At 43.8% G+C, this 20,968-nt stretch overlaps 1 protein-coding gene across 7 annotated transcripts in view; it reads right to left on the bottom strand.

Moving 5' to 3' along the window:
* SCEL (sciellin) overlaps positions 1 to 20,968 on the bottom strand; it is a 490,458-nt gene that overhangs the window by 424,215 nt on the left and 45,275 nt on the right. For all 7 annotated transcript variants that reach the window (XM_078657473.1, XM_078657474.1, XM_078657476.1 and 4 more), the window contains exon 3: positions 16,726 to 16,807. In XM_078657473.1, the coding sequence (XP_078513599.1) occupies positions 16,726 to 16,807 (82 nt within the window). The remainder of the gene's footprint in view (positions 1 to 16,725; positions 16,808 to 20,968) is intronic.

Genomic DNA, 20,968 nt, shown 5'->3' with positions numbered 1-20,968 from the left:
CAGTGGGTGTTCTGCTACAGCACCCATTTCTTTTTTACACTGCCCCACATTTACAAGGATGGGGTAACAACAAGAGCTAAGACCTGGCAAAACCTGGTCTTAGGATGGCGATACGATGAGAAATTATTAATTTCTCCTCGTATTTCGCTCTTTAATGTGTTTTGCATTTTGCAGCGCGCATAGAAACAGCAAATCGCCTTTACAGATTGTTTATGCGCAGGAAGGTGTCCCTTACTGCACATAAACAAAACAATCATCCCTGCGGCAAGGGTGCCTGCAGTTGGCAGTTTTTTATCGCCAGTGCTAGGGGAGATGCAGGGGTGTGCAGTATTTTTGTAAAGATGGTGCATCCCTGTGTTTAAAAAATGTTGGAGTGCGGAGTTACCGATTTTGGAGTAACACCACGCTCCGACATTTTAGTGTAAATTTCCCCCACAGTGTGATAGATGGCTGGCCATGTGTCCAACGTGCAGTGCTCACGTTTTCATGTGCTGCCTCTGCTAAGAGCCCAAAGACCTGAGCTCTGAAAGCTTCTTTAGAATGCGGCTGCTGGATTCTGAATGTCACAGAGCTCCTCATTTCTTTTCAGACAACACCCGCACTGTTTTAGAACCAAACATGGCATGCTTCGGCAGATGTGCAGTCTGTGTTTTACTGGGTCTCCATTCCTGCAATGCTAATCTTTAAGGGTTAACTGCAGCAGTTGTCATTAGTGAGAAAGTGCAACAGTGTTTCAGCATTATTCAAATACCACAGAGAGAAAGAACTCTGGAAGGGTGCCTCAATACCTCTTGATAACCAGCAAATCTTCCCACAGGCTATGTGTGACATTAGAAGTTGAGGCCTGGTAAATTCTGGGGATAGTGTAAGGGCAGGAAGACGCTAGCTTGGCCGCTGGAAGATGCTGGCGACCGAAGGCTTGGGGACGGGAAACATTTGGGAGACACGGTTTGTACGTACAATTCCCTGCAGCCACATGTGCATTTATTTTCATTTCCTGCCTCTGTAGTTGCAGATGGGCACCTGAGCAGGGTCTGAATGATGTTTCTGATGTCTACACTTGCAGACCGATGTCAAAACCATCAACTGACAATCACAGGTTCCTCTGCTGCACATTGTCAATCATGGAGGCAGCACACGAGAATATACACTTGCTGTGGAGTAGGCTGCGTGTTGTTTATTATGGTCTGGCTAGACAGTGCAGCTGTCGCCAAACAATTATGTGACCACCACGAGAGGGGATTTGGCTCCACCCACATGTTGGGCTCCAGGAGTATGTTTTGATTGGACAGAAGCTGTGTGCTTCAACAAAAATAGTGCTTGCCCTCCACTGCAGCGTTCATACTTTTATTTATCCAGCTGGCTGCCGTTGAACTTTCAGGGGCACACACATGACAATACAATACTGTAAAAGTGTTATAATTAACAAGATAATGTATTGTGCTTTTCTTTCTCTGGCAGCAGCACAGACAGGAGCAGGGCTGTCATTAACCTACATGGAATTTTGGGTCTGGCTTGAAAGTGCATCTTTCATCCAACTTTTTAACCTGCACCAATATTATTCTACAGTTCTTTGCTTTCACTCAAATACATATTAATTTACATGCTATTTGCTTGCAATGCCTCACATTACTATACTGCAAACACAACAATGATGGACAGAATGTGGATCAATGTCACACATTCACCCCAGTCCAAAGATCTGGGCCCAAATCCATCGTTTTTCCACTCCACACCACCCTGGGTTAGACAATGGCGATATGCAAATCAGCGCTGACCCTGTGCCCCATGGGAACAGTCCAGTCCGAACTACAAAAGCCATGTCCTTCCCAGAACGGAAACAAGCATCCGAGGACCGGCCCGGTTTCGAGGTAACACCTCTCATCAGCCCGGCTAGCTTGATTCCAGTGGTGTGGAGTAACTGGGACTCACGTCTGAGCATCCCCAGTACACTTAGAGCGGTAACTGCAAACACAACAATGATGGACAGAATGTGGATCAATGTCACACATTCACCCCAGTCCAAAGATCTGGGCCCAAATCCATCGTTTTTCCACTCCACACCACCCTGGGTTAGACAATGGCGATATGCAAATCAGCGCTGACCCTGTGCCCCATGGGAACAGTCCAGTCCGAACTACAAAAGCCATGTCCTTCCCAGAACGGAAACAAGCATCCGAGGACCGGCCCGGTTTCGAGGTAACACCTCTCATCAGCCCGGCTAGCTTGATTCCAGTGGTGTGGAGTAACTGGGACTCACGTCTGAGCATCCACAGTACACTTAGAGCGGTAACTGCAAACACAACAATGATGGACAGAATGTGGATCAATGTCACACATTCACCCCAGTCCAAAGATCTGGGCCCAAATCCATCGTTTTTCCACTCCACACCACCTTGGGTTAGACAATGGCGATATGCAAATCAGCGCTGAACATGTGCCCCATGGGTACAGTCCAGTCCGAACTACAAAAGCCATGTCCTTCCCAGAACGGAAACAAGCATCCGAGGACCGGCCCGGTTTCGAGGTAACACCTCTCATCAGCCCGGCTAGCTTGATTCCAGTGGTGTGGAGTAACTGGGACTCACGTCTGAGCATCCCCAGTACACTTAGAGCGGTAACTGCAAACACAACAATGATGGACAGAATGTGGATCAATGTCACACATTCACCCCAGTCCAAAGATCTGGGCCCAAATCCATCGTTTTTCCACTCCACACCACCCTGGGTTAGACAATGGCGATATGCAAATCAGCGCTGACACTGTGCCCCATGGGAACAGTCCAGTCCGAAATACAAAAGCCATGTCCTTCCCAGAACGGAAACAAGCATCCGAGGACCGGCCCGGTTTCGAGGTAACACCTCTCATCAGCCCGGCTAGCTTGATTCCAGTGGTGTGGAGTAACTGGGACTCACGTCTGAGCATCCCCAGTACACTTAGAGCGGTAACTGCAAACACAACAATGATGGACAGAATGTGGATCAATGTCACACATTCACCCCAGTCCAAAGATCTGGGCCCAAATCCATCGTTTTTCCACTCCACACCACCCTGGGTTAGACAATGGCGATATGCAAATCAGCGCTGACCCTGTGCCCCATGGGAACAGTCCAGTCCGAACTACAAAAGCCATGTCCTTCCCAGAACGGAAACAAGCATCCGAGGACCGGCCCGGTTTCGAGGTAACACCTCTCATCAGCCCGGCTAGCTTGATTCCAGTGGTGTGGAGTAACTGGGACTCACGTCTGAGCATCCCCAGTACACTTAGAGCGGTAACTGCAAACACAACAATGATGGACAGAATGTGGATCAATGTCACACATTCACCCCAGTCCAAAGATCTGGGCCCAAATCCATCGTTTTTCCACTCCACACCACCCTGGGTTAGACAATGGCGATATGCAAATCAGCGCTGACCCTGTGCCCCATGGGAACAGTCCAGTCCGAACTACAAAAGCCATGTCCTTCCCAGAACGGAAACAAGCATCCGAGGACCGGCCCGGTTTCGAGGTAACACCTCTCATCAGCCCGGCTAGCTTGATTCCAGTGGTGTGGAGTAACGATGGATTTGGGCCCAGATCTTTGGACTGGGGTGAATGTGTGACATTGATCCACATTCTGTCCATCATTGTTGTGTTTGCAGTTACCGCTCTAAGTGTACTGGGGATGCTCAGACGTGAGTCCCAGGCACTCCACACCACTGGAATCAAGCTAGCCGGGCTGAAGAGAGGTGTTACCTCGAAACCGGGCCGGTCCTCGGATGCTTGTTTCCGTTCTGGGAAGGACATGGCTTTTGTAGTTCGGACTGGACTGTTCCCATGGGGCACAGGGTCAGCGCTGATTTGCATATCGCCATTGTCTAACCCAGGGTGGTGTGGAGTGGAAAAACGATGGATTTGGGCCCAGATCTTTGGACTGGGGTGAATGTGTGACATTGATCCACATTCTGTCCATCATTGTTGTGTTTGCAGTTACCGCTCTAAGTGTACTGGGGATGCTCAGACGTGAGTCCCAGGCACTCCACACCACTGGAATCAAGCTAGCCGGGCTGAAGAGAGGTGTTACCTCGAAACCGGGCCGGTCCTCGGCTGCTTGTTTCCGTTCTGGGAAGGACATGGCTTTTGTAGTTCGGACTGGACTGTTCCCATGGGGCACAGGGTCAGCGCTGATTTGCATATCGCCATTGTCTAACCCAGGGTGGTGTGGAGTGGAAAAACGATGGATTTGGGCCCAGATCTTTGGACTGGGGTGAATGTGTGACATTGATCCACATTCTGTCCATCATTGTTGTGTTTGCAGTTACCGCTCTAAGTGTACTGGGGATGCTCAGACGTGAGTCCCAGGCACTCCACACCACTGGAATCAAGCTAGCCGGGCTGAAGAGAGGTGTTACCTCGAAACCGGGCCGGTCCTCGGATGCTTGTTTCCGTTCTGGGAAGGACATGGCTTTTGTAGTTCGGACTGGACTGTTCCCATGGGGCACAGGGTCAGCGCTGATTTGCATATCGCCATTGTCTAACCCAGGGTGGTGTGGAGTGGAAAAACGATGGATTTGGGCCCAGATCTTTGGACTGGGGTGAATGTGTGACATTGATCCACATTCTGTCCATCATTGTTGTGTTTGCAGTTATCACATTACTATACGGCATTCCTTTAAATCCAGACCTATTGGAATTGCCAATGCTTGTTGCTGCAGTGGCCCTCGCTGTTCTGTATGTCAAAAAACAAAAGAACATCTGCTCCTAGCATAATTTTGGCTACTACTTGCTCAGGCTCACATTCCTTTTCTGACAATGTCATTGCAAAAAAAGCCTACTGCCCTGAACAAAATCAAGTATTTGTTTTTGCGTATGATGCATGTATGAGATAAATATTTGCATGGTGATGACTGAATGTGCTTTCCAGATGTGAAATAGGCCATCCTGTATCTCAGATGAGGTGGGTGGAAGGAAGCACTCAAATAGCCAATAGAAAGAAAGCAAGACTAAAATACTCCTGTGGGTTGATCCAAGATGTGATTGACAATGTCTCAAGCTAATGGATGAAGAGTAGTAAGCCAAAGAAGTAAGTGACCTGAAGGAGGCTGAAGTACAAGATGTTCACCATGAATGGCATAAGCGCCGCTGTGCGTCAAACCTACAAATATATCAACACACAAATGTAATTTCAGTGACAATGCTGTTTAATTACAATTAAACTAAGCGTACGTAGCTATTAACTCTATAATATGGCGTCCTTCCTTTTGAAATAAGATACCTGCACAATGAGTTGACCTCTATTAATGAAAAGTGCACTAATGAGGGATATTTTTCTGTAATCGGGAGACGCCTAGCCTTGTCACAGGTTTGTCATTCAGTCTACTTAAAGGGGGGGTGCGGGGAGATATTAAGAAATTGAGAAAAACATTTTAATTGGTATAATAACATCTTCTTATTTATAACAACTATGGAGAGGTTTTCATGTAAGAGATTAGAACTGGAATGAAAACGTGTTTTCCCACAAATTAAAACATATGCATAAACTGTTCTGAAAAAGGAATATAATTATAACACAAAAAAACACAATGTGTGAATTGCACGAAAAAGCAACAGATGTCACGAAACACGTGTTGACATGGGCAATTATAAATGGATGTATAACATGAAATTAATTTTTGGGAATTTACAATTATAGAAGGAATTAATATATTCATATAATAAAATGCATAGGGAGTTTTTGCTCTTGAAGTTAAAATAGAATGCAAGTAAATCTCTTCAGGTTTAGGTGGAATAAATGGTGCCCCAAAATCAAAATTCCGGCCTGATACAACGTTGGATGTCTGGGAGGAGGCCGTCACACCAGCGTCTGATCACAGACCACCAAAGTCGATCGTCGCCCACCCACCAGATTACGAGTTTCCTTGTCTGGCAGGCAGGTGGTGCAGCGGTCCCACTGCCTTGCCTATTAAAAAGGTACTGCAATGGGAGTGCCTAAGCCTGTTCCTACACAGCATGGACTGTGCAGTCCATGCCATGCAGGAAAGGGGGTGCATGCAGACGGGGAGCACAACAAATGCCACCATACATGCATCCCCAGGCACAGGAGAAACAGGGGGGCCTGTAGGGCCCCCTTTGTTTCTCCACCAGTAGTCTTTTCATAGCAGGCTCCCCGCCATGAAAAGGTTGGCAGTGGGGAAACCCGTAATATGCTTGGCGATGCTGCTGCGGCAAGGCGAAACATATTGCTTCCCCAGACCGCCACAAGTTCGCCAGGGATCGCGGATCCCTGGCAGTTGCGGCGGTTCCACAATGGTCTGAATGTAGTAACCATTATATGGTGATCGGACCGCAGGTGCGGTCGGTCCCTAACCGCCACTGAACCTTCACCACAGGTTACAGCCAAAATCGTAATTAGGCCTGAAGACAACTATTACTGGTGATAACCGTAATTTTTTGCACCCAAAGTGGCCTAAAAAAATAATAACTGTCTATTATAAGAAGGGATGAGATATGTCATTGATTGTTCAGCTTTGTTTTAGTATTTTAGAATGCACAGATTTTGTTTTTTCACAATTTTGTTTCTTTAATGCACAAAATCACTAAGGGCACATTGAGAGCCAAACACTCAGTGAGACTCAAACACACAGTAAGTGCAAACATTTTTCTTCCAGCTTTTGCATTACTGCCTATCACAAGCTGAAGGCAAACGGCAGCAATTCACAGTTATTTCAAGAATTGACCTCCAAGGTCTGGCTAGTGATAAATCCCCATGCAAAATAAAGAAACTGCATTATAATTCACGCTATATGAGCATAAAAACTTGTTGTGCATGTTTCTTTTCAGTTTTAACACAGATGTCTTAATCAAGCACAAAAACATACCCACCATCATTCGAAAATGCTATTTGTGTCAAAAGAGCGCTTAAGTATACCAGGACCATGCATGCGTGAGTAGCCCTTGCAGTCAGGTTTTTCTGTGCATTCTGGGATTTGGAGTCCTAATTTAATAACATGTTCAATGGGACTACAAAAACATGATTGCAACATAAATGCTAGCCTGGATGAGATATACATGGAACTGGGACACTTGAGGGCTTTGTGTCAGGCGTTTTTGCATCCAGTAGCATCGCCTGGAATTAACTAGGAACTACTGAAAAATAACTGGGGATTAACTCACCCTGCATACCCAAGCGGGCCGCACAAAGCCAACTTTTGTGCAACCGCCCACATCCGATTTAAAATAAAATGACTTATCCATGTGATGTTATGCGGATTATATCTCCCCTGGCCTGTAGTAGAATTGCTGCCAAGGAGCCATGAACCTTGTGAGATTTTAACAACACCCATTCCTTCCCACGGGCAGAGTCAATAAAGTTGTAATAACAGATTTATCTTGATCACTCACCCCAGGAGAGCCTGAAATACTGGATTGCTCTGCTGTGAATCATCATTGTGTAATAATTTCAGCTGTATCATGAAACCTGGTTGATTAGGGTGTGCTGTTTTTAAAAGGCATTCTCAGGACAAGCAGAAGCCATGTTTGTCTGAATGTGCAGTAGACTTGAATTTTCAAATGCTGAGTGAACAAAATCCATAGTCTAATCAAAGTTAGAGCAAGAGTTCAGTTCAAAAATAAGTTTATTTAGCCCATTTGGTCTTTAAACAACAGCTCTTACATTAGTCTTTTAAAAAAAAAATCTACACATAAAACATCATAGTCTTAAAGTTAGAGCAAGAAAAACATTCCTTGTGAGTTCTCGTTTCCGGTCAGAGGCGTGGCAAGGGTGCAATGGGACTCCGGGCAGGCAAGGACAATGGGTACTCTGACACTGATATGGTCAGGGTTCAGCAGGCCCCTCAGATAACTGCACTTGCTGCATTATGGATTGCTATACCCATGCTTCCGGATCCTGCATTGGCCCAATGCGTAATGTGATTGGTTGTAGTTAGTTTACAGCTATAATGATGGGATAGGGATCTGAGTACAAGCACTTGGACATCAAAGTTTGGTGCTGGTTCGCATCTATATGGGACTCAGGTATGGGGTTAAATGTGTGTTCATGGACAACCCCGATTTAGGCCACCAGCTAATAAGCTCAACCATATGTTATTAAATGTGTTAATTAATGCAAGTGGTGGGTGGCTGCTGTAGTTTCTTGGTTCCGTTTCATATGCTTGGAAAAAGAGAGGACACAGGACACAATAAATTGGTTTCTTCAGTTTGTGTTTGTGTGTGTATTTGTGTTTAGTTCGTGTGTGAGTGTGTCGAGTTAATCTGTGTGTTTCTGTGTGTTCAGTTCATCTATATGTGCCTTTCGTTTGTCTGTGGATCAGTGTCTGCCGTTCGAGTGTGTGCATCTGTACGTGTGTGTCTTTGTCTGCCTTTGACGTTTGCTACTGTGCTTGTATTTGTGGTTTTTCCACGATGTAGACATTTCTTGACCGAACGGCTTCAACCTGTACTTTATCCACTATGTAAAAAGCCGGGTCTGGTGGCTCAGTGGACTAATGCGTCCATTGCAGGGGCCTGTGTTCGACCTCATGGTCACAGGTTCTAGTCCCAGCGGGTCCACTCAGCCTTTCATCATCTAAGGTCGATAAAATGAGTACCATTGAGTTGGCTAACAATAAACATCTGTTATTGGGTGCCAAGACACCTACGGGTAGTCGTGCGCTTTACAAATACACCTGTTATGTTAGACCATTTTTAATACATATGTAAATATCAGTAACAGAGGTTTTTTAAAGTGTCAGCCTTCGTGATTTTTCTTCACATTTTGTCAAAGGTGTATCATAGTAACACGTGCTGTGTCTAGATCAAATTATAATATTTGTTCCATGGTCCTAAAATCTTTTCAAATTTGTGGAAGGAATCCCTGAATCTGTTCTCTCAACGCCCATGAACCAATCCATGTTAGCACATGTTGAAGCTATCATATGCACTACTGGGCATCTCCATCTTTGTTGCTACCAACTTCACATTACAATAGAGTTTCTGAAATCTGTTCACCCCAAAAACAAAGGAGCAATGTGGATGATGGTGGTTCAGCAGTATTTCCAATTCCTTAGTCACTTTCTTTTTCACTTCTTCTTAAAACACCCAGGGCCTCATTTACAAGCCCATTGTGCCTCCAGTGCCTCACTTTTTTAGACGCACTGGCGAAGCTGTGTGCCTGCCCATATTTGCAAGGTCACGTAAGGCCATCCTGTTTGACTTTTCATTGCCTGGTAAATATAGGCCCTTTTCATGCATAACTTGGCGTGAAAGGGGCGTTCCAATGGTGTTGCAGAGGATGTGCCCACGAAACATCAATGGAGCCAAACACATTCCCAGATTTACAAAGTGATGTAAACATGGGAATGTGTAAGAATCTCACGCCTCCCTAGGGGAGGCGTAGGAGTGACGCAAAGAGGAGAAATAATTCTGTTTCTTCTAGTTTTTGCTCTTTCTGCAGCACACTTAGAAGTAGCAAAAAGCCATTCATTATTGTTTTTGTGTAGAAAGGTGTCCCTTCCTGCACAACATCAATCATCCCTGCAACGCAGGCACTCTTAAACCATGGCGAAGGGGCATCTGCATTGGTGCCTGGCTGCTGTTTGGGGAGAAGGACAGGAATGTGCTGTAACTTGTAGGTACAGTGCATTTCTTCCCTTTTATTTTGACACAGGACAGCACACCAGGAAGGCTTGCTGCACTGACATGCCTCAAAATATAGTAAATGAGGTGCTCAGGCGTTAGGACACATCCAAATTGTAGTGTAAAAGGCACTTCTCTCTTTGCATTCTCTTAAACAGAAGTTTGTGGTTACCTTTTCAAGTGGGGAGAGCTGCACCCTTGTGAAATAAATTCAATTAAGTCTTTTCAATTGTAATAAGCAGGCCCCTGGCCAGATCAATTACTCACTTAAATGCATAAAGGTTTTCTCCCAATCCGCATCTTCTAGTGGCCCTATATCATGTTCTCAATTGTACATTAATTTATCAGTTGATGTTGCAGTAGAATTAATTAACGTCTTAGATTTCAATTAGACCACCTATCTGAGAAGTGCTTCCTCTATGACATGGCCCTCCAATGAGGGAACTAGATGGAAAATCGTATTGCGATGGTTTTATCACTAAAATGTGTTTTAGTTGCAAAAAACTGAATGCCTGTGATCGGTAGGTCAATCTTTGGTGTTGTATTGATTTCATACCTCCTTGTCCAGGGTGTTAATGTTAAAGCACTCTTCTTGCGACGGAATTACATAATTAGTCTGCTAGTGGGCCTTTTTTTAAATGGGGAATATGTTGTTTATGCTAGTGACGATGGTCTCTGGGGGTGGATCACCTTGTGGGTGATGTAAGCTAATTTCAATGTCTCAGCCTTCTATATGTAGATGATGTTGGCCGCTAAGGAGCAGGGCTACAGGGTTAAAATGGTATGACATCAGCGTTGCTATGGGTTGCTTGTGGTAAGGCTCACTCCTAAGCAAGGCGGCCCTACAATTAGATGAGTAGTCTAAAATCAGGTTAAAAAAATTATGACAAGTTTTAAGGAGGAAGAAGTTCTTTTATAAGTGCTGAGCTTATACGGTAGTTATTCGCGGTAGGTATCTCTATAGTATAGTCAATTTAACTGCAATCAATGATAGTTTTCCTCACAGTTTGCTGCTTAGGCATTTATGATGGTAGCAGGGCACCATCAGATTTCCAACATATGTATGATTATGTGGTTTAATCATAGAGAACTGATTGACAATCACCGCTCTTCTGTCTGTAAGGCGGGGGGATGTATGGTGTTTCAGAGTTGAGGGTTGTAAGAAATTGATTTCTTAGACAAGAAAAAATAATCCTTGTCAGGGGGACCACTACAGTCACTACACTAACCTAAGCTCAACCCCATGGTTGATATGGCATGGAGCAGGCAGGCTTAACTTAGAGGCAATGTGTAAAGTATTTATGCAGTACCAAAACAGTAATAAAGTCAAAACCAACTTAGAAAAATAGAGTAGAATGTAATACATCAAAAAACAAAAAACATCAAAAATCCAATCAGAGGACATGCGATGGAGCGTGGGTCAGAAACATAAAATAGGTTATAATGTGTTGGAAGTTTTACAGTGGAACTTAGTCTAAAAAATGTGAGTCCAAAATCTTCAACGGGCATGGCAGCAGGCTGTAGCTGAAGAGGGCTCCATGAGGATGAATAATACTGTTGAACAAGGTCCTAAACGGTGAAGCCTTTGGTTTTTGGTGGGAGAGGTCAGAGCAAGAGAAATTCAATTTTGTCACCCAAGGAAGGTCCCTCACTGGCCATATACTTTTCACACCTTTGCCCTGTTACAATGTCTCCATTCACACTTATTGACTTTTTTGGAGCTTGGATTCCTCAAGCAGGACAAGGCTGCAGGCTAAATCCAATTTGCTTTTGGGGAAAAGCTCCAAGTGGGGGAAATCAGAAATTTCAGCCCAACGGCAATGCACCTCAGTTGAATCGTCTTGGCAGGTCTTTGAAGTAAAAACATTTCCAAGTCCTAGGTTTCCCAGAATATTAGTGAGACTAGACTCTGACACAGCCCAGGGTTCCCTGACTTCAGGAGCAGCAGTGAGGGGCCTGAGCTCACTCCTGCAGAGGCCAACAACAGAGTCTAGGGCCGGTCCAGTTGGAACTGGTCAGCTGGACAGTTGCAGAAAAAGCCTCTTTTTGTGTCTCTGTAGCCTGAAAAGGAGTTCAGTCCTTTGTCCTGGGTACAAGAGAGAGAGAGAGAGAAGGGCCAGTCCTTCAGGGCTTTTCTCAGGTCTCAGAGAGCAGGTTCAGTCCTCTTCTGATCTTCCTCTGGTCCAGTAGTATTCTGAGGAGGCTACTTGGGATGTCTCTTTTATGCATGACAACAGCACATGTTGGTGGGTTTAACTCCTGGCTCCTACCTAACAAATGTGATACAAGTTTCCCAGGGTTAACCTATCTACCTTTGCAGCAATTCAAGACTCCCCGGCTGCAAACAATTCCACTGTGCCACTCTCTGCCTAAATCCAAGGTGGTGAAACCCTTCTTCCCTTGTGCAGATCCTGTGTGCCCACTCAGAGGAGTGGCCAGCAAAAATTAGCATTCCCTCCTCCACGGCCACTTCAAAACAGTTCTGGTGGCAGCCCCCTCCCCAATGTGATTGGAGCCTAGCTGACAGGGGGGGCAAAAAAGGGGCCTCCACAGGCGTCCCCTTACATCTGCCTGTGATAGGGAAGGCCTCTTTGAAGTTAAATTAAGTTCCTGGGCTTTGCCCAAATGGCCATGCTACCAGAGGAACAGAAACGCCTCCTTACACAAAAGCCTTTGTCTATGCTCTGGGAGCAGCTTTTCACACCTGATTCAAAGTTGAGCAATCAGAGGGCTGCATGTGAAGGCTAATGCAAATTAGCCTGCAGAGGCGTAAGGCAGGGAAAAGGTCTTTCTAAACGTTTCCATATTATTTATTAGAAAACAGAAGTGACCAACGAAGGTTGCTTTTACTAAATATTACGAAGAGTCCAAGAATAAAATGCCTAGGTGTTTCCTGTCCCAAGATAACATTATTAAATAGAATATTGCATCCCAGTGTTTCTTTATGGAGCAGCCAGCCTTACTACAGTGAAAATAGCTTTTAAATGCTGGTCACTGTAAAGACTTGTTTAACAGTACATTTCTACATGCCATACTTTTAAATACAATGTCCTACCTTGTGGGCTATAAGGATTACTTAGGGGTGACATAAATATTGAAACTGAACTTTTAGACCTGTCAAAAAGGTTCATTTTGACAAGTCGAATTGCAGTTTAAAAACTCCTATAATCAGGCTACAGTTGTAGATCTGAATCCATGTTTACACTGCCACTGAAGTAAAGGGCACTATATGTGGTGCATTCCACAGGTGGCATTTACCCTGCAAGCTCTGGGTACACTTTGCACCGTACACTATGGCCTTATAGGTAAGTTAAATATGTCATTTGGAGTTATGCCAATTTAACCATGTTTAAAGGGGAACACAGGCACTTTACTTATGGTTAGCTTGGGGGTAAAGTGCATAGAATTCTTCAGCCAGCAAAAACAAATAGGACATTTCCCATAAGGGTCTATAAAAGAAAAGAATCTACCTGCTATAAAAGGGCAAGCGTTCTGGCTGTAACAGGATATCATTTGTATAATGGTGGTTGCCGTTTATTTCAGAAGCATTTTATCTGTTGGTTCTGTGCTGATATTTAAAAGGCTGGATAACAATCTGTAACTGCCAACAGAATTAGGGATGGATTTAAATTGTGTTTTTTTTTTTTATATAGCGCAAACTAGACCCGAAGGTATCAAAGCACTTTACATCAGCACCAGTTGCGTTACAGATAGACACATTAATTTTTTGTTAGGCCACGGGGAGATTAAGTAATTTGCCCAGAATCACAGGATGTTGAGCATCCCTGCTTAGACTCAAACACAGTTCCCTGCTTCGAGGTCAGCTGCTCTAGCCGTTAGGCCACATCCTCTCCCCATGCTGTGATGGATGACCAGGAGAAAATATCTGATATTCCAGAAAATTGATACCAACACACTTCTGCATATTGGAGTGCTTACAATAATACTCCATGGTGAATAATGTTGAGTGTGCTCAGTGCTTTAACTAGCGGTCCTGCAAGGCCGTGAGCACGAACACGTACTTTATTTTCTAGGGAGTGTACCACCACTTCCGAACAGGGATCCATTATTCCCAATGGTAGAGAACCCCTCTTCTCAGTAGGTAACAGGTACTCTGGGGCAGAGTTCACTTGCACCTCTGTGCATCCATTTTAAGTACTGATGCTTCTGGTGAAACTTGTAATTGTGTAATGAACCAAATCTGACTCCATCTGAGACTAAAACATTGGGAAAGCCAAACCGTGACTTACTGAAAGACACTGTAGATTTTGAGCTATGCAAGTGATAATTACCAATAGGAAACAGAGTTACCTACGAAGAATTTGACTGTAGTCATCTTATTGCAGCAGGATTGTCTGAACATTAATAAAGCCAGGCGGCTGCACCATCAGTCTGCTCACTCGGGTAGCAGAGATGTGCACGCGCTTTTAAGACATATTCTCTCTCTAAAGCACATATACTAATATACTAAGACATGCTCAAAGTTTGGGCATGAGCTACAGACAGCACAGCTCAAAAATAGCAGAAGATGGTTATTGAGGAGAATTTTGTGATACAGCACGTGGTAGGCCTCAAACCGTATTTTTGCGCCCAAAAGTGCCACAAAAACGACACTGCACATTTTAACGGAAAAACGAGAGGAGCTGTGGCATTACAACCAAAACTGCCGACTTTAGAGCTGGGTTACCAGGTACGAATTTCGGTATCGACTCAACATCTTGTGAATCAGTGCAAACCAGTCTATATCAGGATGAATGTGACCTTGTGTAATGTAACTGGTGCTCATGCAAAGTGCTCCAATACTTTCAAGTCGGGTTTGTGCCGGATAAAAAAAAGTTCTTTTATTTTTATTTAGGCATGGTTGTTTGGCCATAGTTGCCTTTAATGTAGCCAATGTGTGAGGTATGTGAGTCTCCCCTTTTTTGTAGTCACTAGGATTGGAAATTACGCTCTGTGATCTCTTTTCTTTCTTTAATGTCTTACGTTATATTTTCTACATCATCGTTACCCATTAGCCTTTCCTGTAAATAATACAGAGACATAATTTACGATTATGGAAGTCGAGACAGAGTCTCACTGCAGAAATATATTTCAGATGTTAAAAAAAAAACTGAAACTCAATTTATGGCGTTAAATAGGAGCTGCGCAGGCAAAGAACATCCCCAGGGGTAACATACTTCTTCGGGTTTAAATTAATTATGAGCTGTGACTCAAAATAATGTAATGAGGATAGCACGACAGATGGGCTTTTCCCTCGTGCTCGGGTTTTATTCCATTTTAAAATTACTGCCATCTTAAAATTCCTTCTCAAATTTCTTATCTAATTTTATCCTACAAAAAAACCTAATGAGTAATAAAAGTGTGGCATCTCAGTCAAAACAAACCAGTTTTCTTTGCAGTAAACATGATCGCATTTCCTGCTGTGCCCTGACTTCCCGAGAGGGCTCCTGCTCTATGTAAATTAGCTCTGAATTAAAATATTCAGATTCTAAATAAAATAATCTCTGCATAATTGATGATGCATCATTTTTTTCCACTGTGAGAAATCCCTATCTTTCAAAGACATCCATCCGCTCATAAACAATGGGAGTTTAATAGCTGCAAGCAGACTTTAAATACAGCACTGGGCCAGACACAATGGCTCAGGATGAGGGAGCTGCGTAGTCACCTGCCCAAGATCCCTAGCACTGGTCCAGGAAAGCAACAGGTGCTTAATCCACCTGTCTCAAATGTATGCGATGTTTGCAAATTCAAAGCCTGCTGGTTACCCTAAAAATGTGAAGTTTCACAATGGACATACATACAACTGCTCCATAATACAGGTTTCAACACAAAGGGGTCAATTAGGATGGCGGACGGACAAAGTTCGTCCGCCATCCTGTCTGGGGCAGGTACCGTCCGCCACAAGGGCGGAGGAACCGTGCCCCCAATTAGGATGCACCTCCCACAGTGGCGGGTGCATCCCGCATTTTTAACATTGCGGCGGACGGTGCATAAAGCACCGGCCGCCGCAATGTGAAAAATGCATGTTGTGCGTTTCACAGCACAACATGACAGGCACTGCGCGGTGTCTGCCATGTTGTGCTGTAAAACGCAGGGGGGGTACCATAGGTACCCCCATGTGCACCCCCCAGCCCCCTACACCCTGGGGGCCCGCAACGGGCCCCTAAAGCAGGAACTGTATGCCTTTTCGTGGCAGCGCCATTCCCCTCAGGCCTTCCTAATATGGCTGGCGGTGTCTGATAGATACCGCCACCATATTAGAGCTTTTCCCCCACGGTCGGAAGCCGACCGTGGCGGAATAACGGCAGACGGTCTTCCCGCCCGCCACGGTTCCCCCCGCCATTGTAATATGGCGGGGGAAAAAAGGTGGCGGACGGGCAAGGATGGCAGACGGATCGCCACCGCCTGCATGGCGGTGGCGATCTGTCCTCCATCCTAATGGACCCCTAAGTGAGTTTAGAATTCCGTGCTGTTCCATTGCTGCTACATGAGCGCTGGTGGCTGCTCAGCAAAGAGATAGGGCAGCCTTGGTCCAGTTATCAATTGACTAAACAGATATGAAGCTGTTATGATTCCCCATGCAACCAATGGCGTTAGAGTATGGGCACTTTATGCTTCACTTCATAGCTCAAATCCTGCGGGGCTTTCAGGATTTCCAAAATAAATATTAGTGCGATATACATTTGGGATCTACATTGTTAAGATTGGCACGGTGTGTGGTGCTCCCATTAAGACTCGTACGTCAAAAACCATGCAGAGGTGGCTGCCAAAGATAACACATAGTTGCAGGATGGCAGCAGTCCCCTTTCACTTGTTACACCTAATTATCCAATGGGAGTGTATGAACGTTATTTTAAAAGCTACATTTTGCAACATTGTTTCAGTCTTGGCAAGTATTAAGGACGGCGAAAGCCGAAACGCATCTACTTGCAACATCATTAAAGCATATCTGTCGCCGAGAGCGCTCCGTATCGTCCTTTCGGACTGTTTGTGAAAAGATATATACACACCATGGAATTAAATAATGATTATTTGACCTGATGGACCGCACAAGGTTTCAACCTGTATTCAGTTGTTAGAGTGTGTAACAGGAGAGGTTGTACTTACATTTCCTCTTCCGGCCTGTTCTTTATCCAGCTGTTGTCCTGTAGTAAAGTTCTCCGCGACCCCAGGGTTGAGCTCTTGGCGTCTGTTATTAAAGAGAAGCAGAATGACACACTTCGCTTTGTATACTCATAACAAAAACAACTTCAACATTTGAACCATTATGAAAAATTAAATCAATCTTTTTCAGATCATTGTTGATTCTTTCATTGCTCTAATCTTGATGCTCTATTTTTATAGACCTCATTTTATTTCCGATTCTAAAATAAAATGTTCTAGTTTGACCTTTAACCCGACAGTGAAATGAACAATTCCAAGTCAATTTCTCAGCATAAAATTGATGACTTCATACTTTGGCAAGCACCAGTTTTTTCTTTATTGAGCACTATATACATCTCACTCACTCACTCACTCATTTACTCACTCAGAAAGGCGGACTAAAGTTAAGCTTCTCCGTACGAGATCCAACATACCAATTTTGATTAAAATAATATGTCAAATTAAAGGAACCTTAATGACCGATGAGCCAGAGGTCAGCGTTTGGTTTATTGTTACTGACTGGTATTGAAAGGAAACTGCGGCTATTTATATTTTAAATATTTTTTTCCACTTTGTCAGTGCTTTAAATGGGCAGATGCTGCCAAGACTTAAGACCTGCCCTTCTTTCCTCTGAAAGCCTGAGTACCAGCACTTCTCAGCAGGGGGTGCAATAACTTTAATGGGAGAGTGCCTGGACTTCTCAAGAGCAAACATGTGCTATGAATTTGTTAGTACTGGCACTTGTCTAATTAAGCACTACATGTCAGTAAAAGAGTAATGTCTTTCAAGGACCTATCAACACATTCTGTTGATGAAAGCTGACTCAGGACTGTCAGATTTCCTTTCACATTATGATGTATGATGCACTGCTGCATTTCTTCACGGAAGTAAAAATGGTGAAAGGTTAGACAAGATACCATGGCCTAGGTGTCATGGTCAGGTAGGCCAGGCTGTTAGTATGCTTGTGGAAGTGGTGGAGAAGAAGGGTCACTGACTTTCTTCTGATCCGAGAGACTGAATCTAGAGGATGTGGGTTATTTGAGATCCAGTGTCCATTTGGTCATTAGTTTCTCAAGTCATGTTGCAGGCAAAGGAGTCAATGAAGATGTAATCATAAAGAAAACGGATCTGGTGACTTCATAGCGCCAAAAGTCAATTTCCCAGGACATGAAAAGCTCCTAATGTAGGCAAGGAAAGAGTAGGGACTGTGGGATATTTCTATAGATTAGTTAGAGGACAGTCACCTATGGCACAGTAGAATTTACTCTTAAAATCCCATGCTCCGTCCACCAACCTTCAGAACTAGCATACAGCAAGAATAAATGAAGGTTCACCACCTGCAATGCTAAGAACTCTCCTTACTACCTGTAGAAGAAACATTGGAAGAGCTGTTTGAATCTTTGTTCCCAAAAATAAAACTGGGAGAGCACACTTCCTGAAAAGATTTAAGAGCCCATATGGATAATGTTCTCCTCTCCTAATAGATAGCTTCTTGTCTGCTGCTGGAAGCAAGTGCTGGAAGCTGAAAAGATCTATTGCAAGAAGATGCTTGCTGGTGTCAGAAATACTGTCATCCAAGTGTACCACTGGAAGTGCAAAGACATCCTGCACTAGTAGCTGAGAGGAGTCCTACAAAGGTCTTCTATACGACTGAGATCGCTAGCACCTGTCCAGAATGATCCAACGTGAAAAACTGCTCGAAAGCCCCATAGAAACCTACCTTAGCTGGGCATGTTTCCTTTTCTTGGGACCACAGTTAGGCCCAAAAATGCATATTCTGGTAGACTGGGCGATCTAGGGTTTCCAATCCAATGAATAAAGCACCTTCTTTGTTTGTCAGAGATCTCTGACAAAGTTGATCTAAACTCACAGAGTCTCCAAATTGGTCCTGCTTTACATTTACTTCTTTAAAAAATTGTTACCCTTTAAGAGGCAGAAATCCTGATCAGACCCTCTCACCCACTTTAATCTGCCCAGGTGCTTTTACAGGTTAGCATCTTTAGCTGCGTAGGTCCTGGTCAGACCTCCAGTGGACAATTGTACATAGTTGGTTATTTTTGTACTATTTATTGATTTTTAATCCAGAACCTATATGTTTGTTTTCAATGCAGCACTTCATTCTTTGCCTAATGTTGTAACCCCTTGTCTCATTTTCTCCATTTGTTTCTATTTTTATTATAAAAACATTAATATTTTTACATCAGGCCCTCATTTATAGTGTCACGGAATATCATATTCACCCTGACTCGGCAAATATCGTGTTCCACCTTGGCAGCTCCTGAATCATACTGAAATTACTCCCCTATGTTTTTCTTTTTTTGTTGTTTGGTTGGTTTGTTGTACCTAAGATCTCACACAATATCTCTGATTATTGCCATGCTGCTCAGACCAATCCAATAAAGGCGACCCAGGGTTACTTTATTGAAGCCTTCTTGCCCTCGTGTATTCTTCTGTGTGGGTGGTGTTGGAATCCAGCCTTGCTTCCCATTGCGATTATTATCTCTCTCTCAAAGATTGCAGCCAAATTTCATCTAGTCACATTATTAAAAACATCTCTGGACAGGGTAAATATTGCAATTGTACGACTTGGTAATAAAAAATAAAATAAATTAAAAAAAGTTAATAAAAATGTGCCTGTAGCATGGGCCAGGGCTCAGTTCCCTTGCACGTCTGAACTAGTGACACAAATATTTAGCAAAATGGGGTGTGCATCACTTTTTAAACCTGGCACACTGTATTTATTGTGGTTCATGGTGACTTGAACCCACAAGCATAATGTTGTTGCATCCATTCTCTGCAAAAGCCATAACATACTGCTCACTTTGGCGACCAATACTGTAACTCACTACAGCCTGTCGAGTAAAATAGATGCTGACCCACATCAACAACAGTAATCACCAAGACAGAATGCCAATGTATGTTATATCAACTGTGATGAGTGATATAATACTAGTTCTTCCAACCAAACACCTCGCCGCCTCTTTAGATGATGGTCCCAAAGTCCCCTGCGCCAATCCAGACGCTACTCTCATGCTGGTATTACCCAGCATGAGAGAAGTGTAGGGATTGGGCAGAGTGGGCTGGTTCCATGCTCCAGCAGAGACTGGTAGGCTGTGCTCCTGGGCCTGCCAATATCTCCAAGCAATAGCCTAGCAATATCCAAGTGCGTATGTTGGTTTGGCCGTACTAAGACAGCTGGCCAAACCTGCATGCGCACTGGCAGTTCCCTGAACCCAACACTCCGCCTGCTTCTGATGGCCCCGCCCTCAATACTCGGCGACTGCTCTGGAGTAAAATTAAATGATAATAAAGTATTTTACATTAACTACTTTATTACCATTTCATTTTACATGCTGGTTCCAGCAGTGGGGAGACGCTTCTCCGTCATAAGGGAGGAGCCGCCCCTGTACACATTTAGTTTAGCTTCATTAAACTATTGTGAACTACCCCTGTTTACCAAATCTCTACATAAGTGTGTTTTTGATTTCTGCATGCAAAGCAAGTATCATATTTATGAAAGCATAATTAATGGTGTGTATGCAGAAAATAGCATCACCAGCTCAGCTTCTTCTAAGTACCCTAGAACACAACCCTAAGCTTTTTTTTACTTAGCAATTTGTTGTCACAAAATCTACCTTTATTTTGTAATATTTCTTTAATACCAAAATAGCGATATTTGCTGTGTGTTAAATGGATATATTGTTGTTTGCTTTAAAAGCGAAGTCTGTAGTAATGTCCCTGAAACTGGGTGTTACCACAGTGCTACGTTGATGAGTGTTATTGGTGTAGCCCTAATGTTATTACTACCACTGTGTAGTCCCACTTCTATGTCTGTCGCCCATCCTAGTTTTTGGTTTTAACAATATGGTTACTCTATCTTAGAACTGACTAAGTTTCATCTCCATCCCTGCCACAGGGTTATCTGTGTATTGATTGTTCTTTCAATGGACACTTTGATATAATTATCTGAAAAACGCCACTTCTCTTCTACAATCACACCACATTTTACAATAATTTTCTGGAAAATAGATGCCATGGGCCCTCATTTTTTGGATGGATTTGAATGCCTCCATTATATCAGAGGGGTCGCATCATGATCACCCGCACTGGCTCAGCAGAGAGATTGGCCTCAGTGTTTTTTTGCATCTGCAGCACCTAAAGTTTATACATATATAATTTTTCCAAGTTAACACATTAATTTTAGAGA

This window comes from Lissotriton helveticus, chromosome 8 (genome assembly GCF_964261635.1).
Source record: "Lissotriton helveticus chromosome 8, aLisHel1.1, whole genome shotgun sequence".
NCBI classification, from domain to species: Eukaryota; Metazoa; Chordata; class Amphibia; order Caudata; family Salamandridae; genus Lissotriton; species Lissotriton helveticus.
Note: the sequence above shows the minus strand (reverse complement) of the source record. Positions and strands in the feature narration are given on the sequence as shown.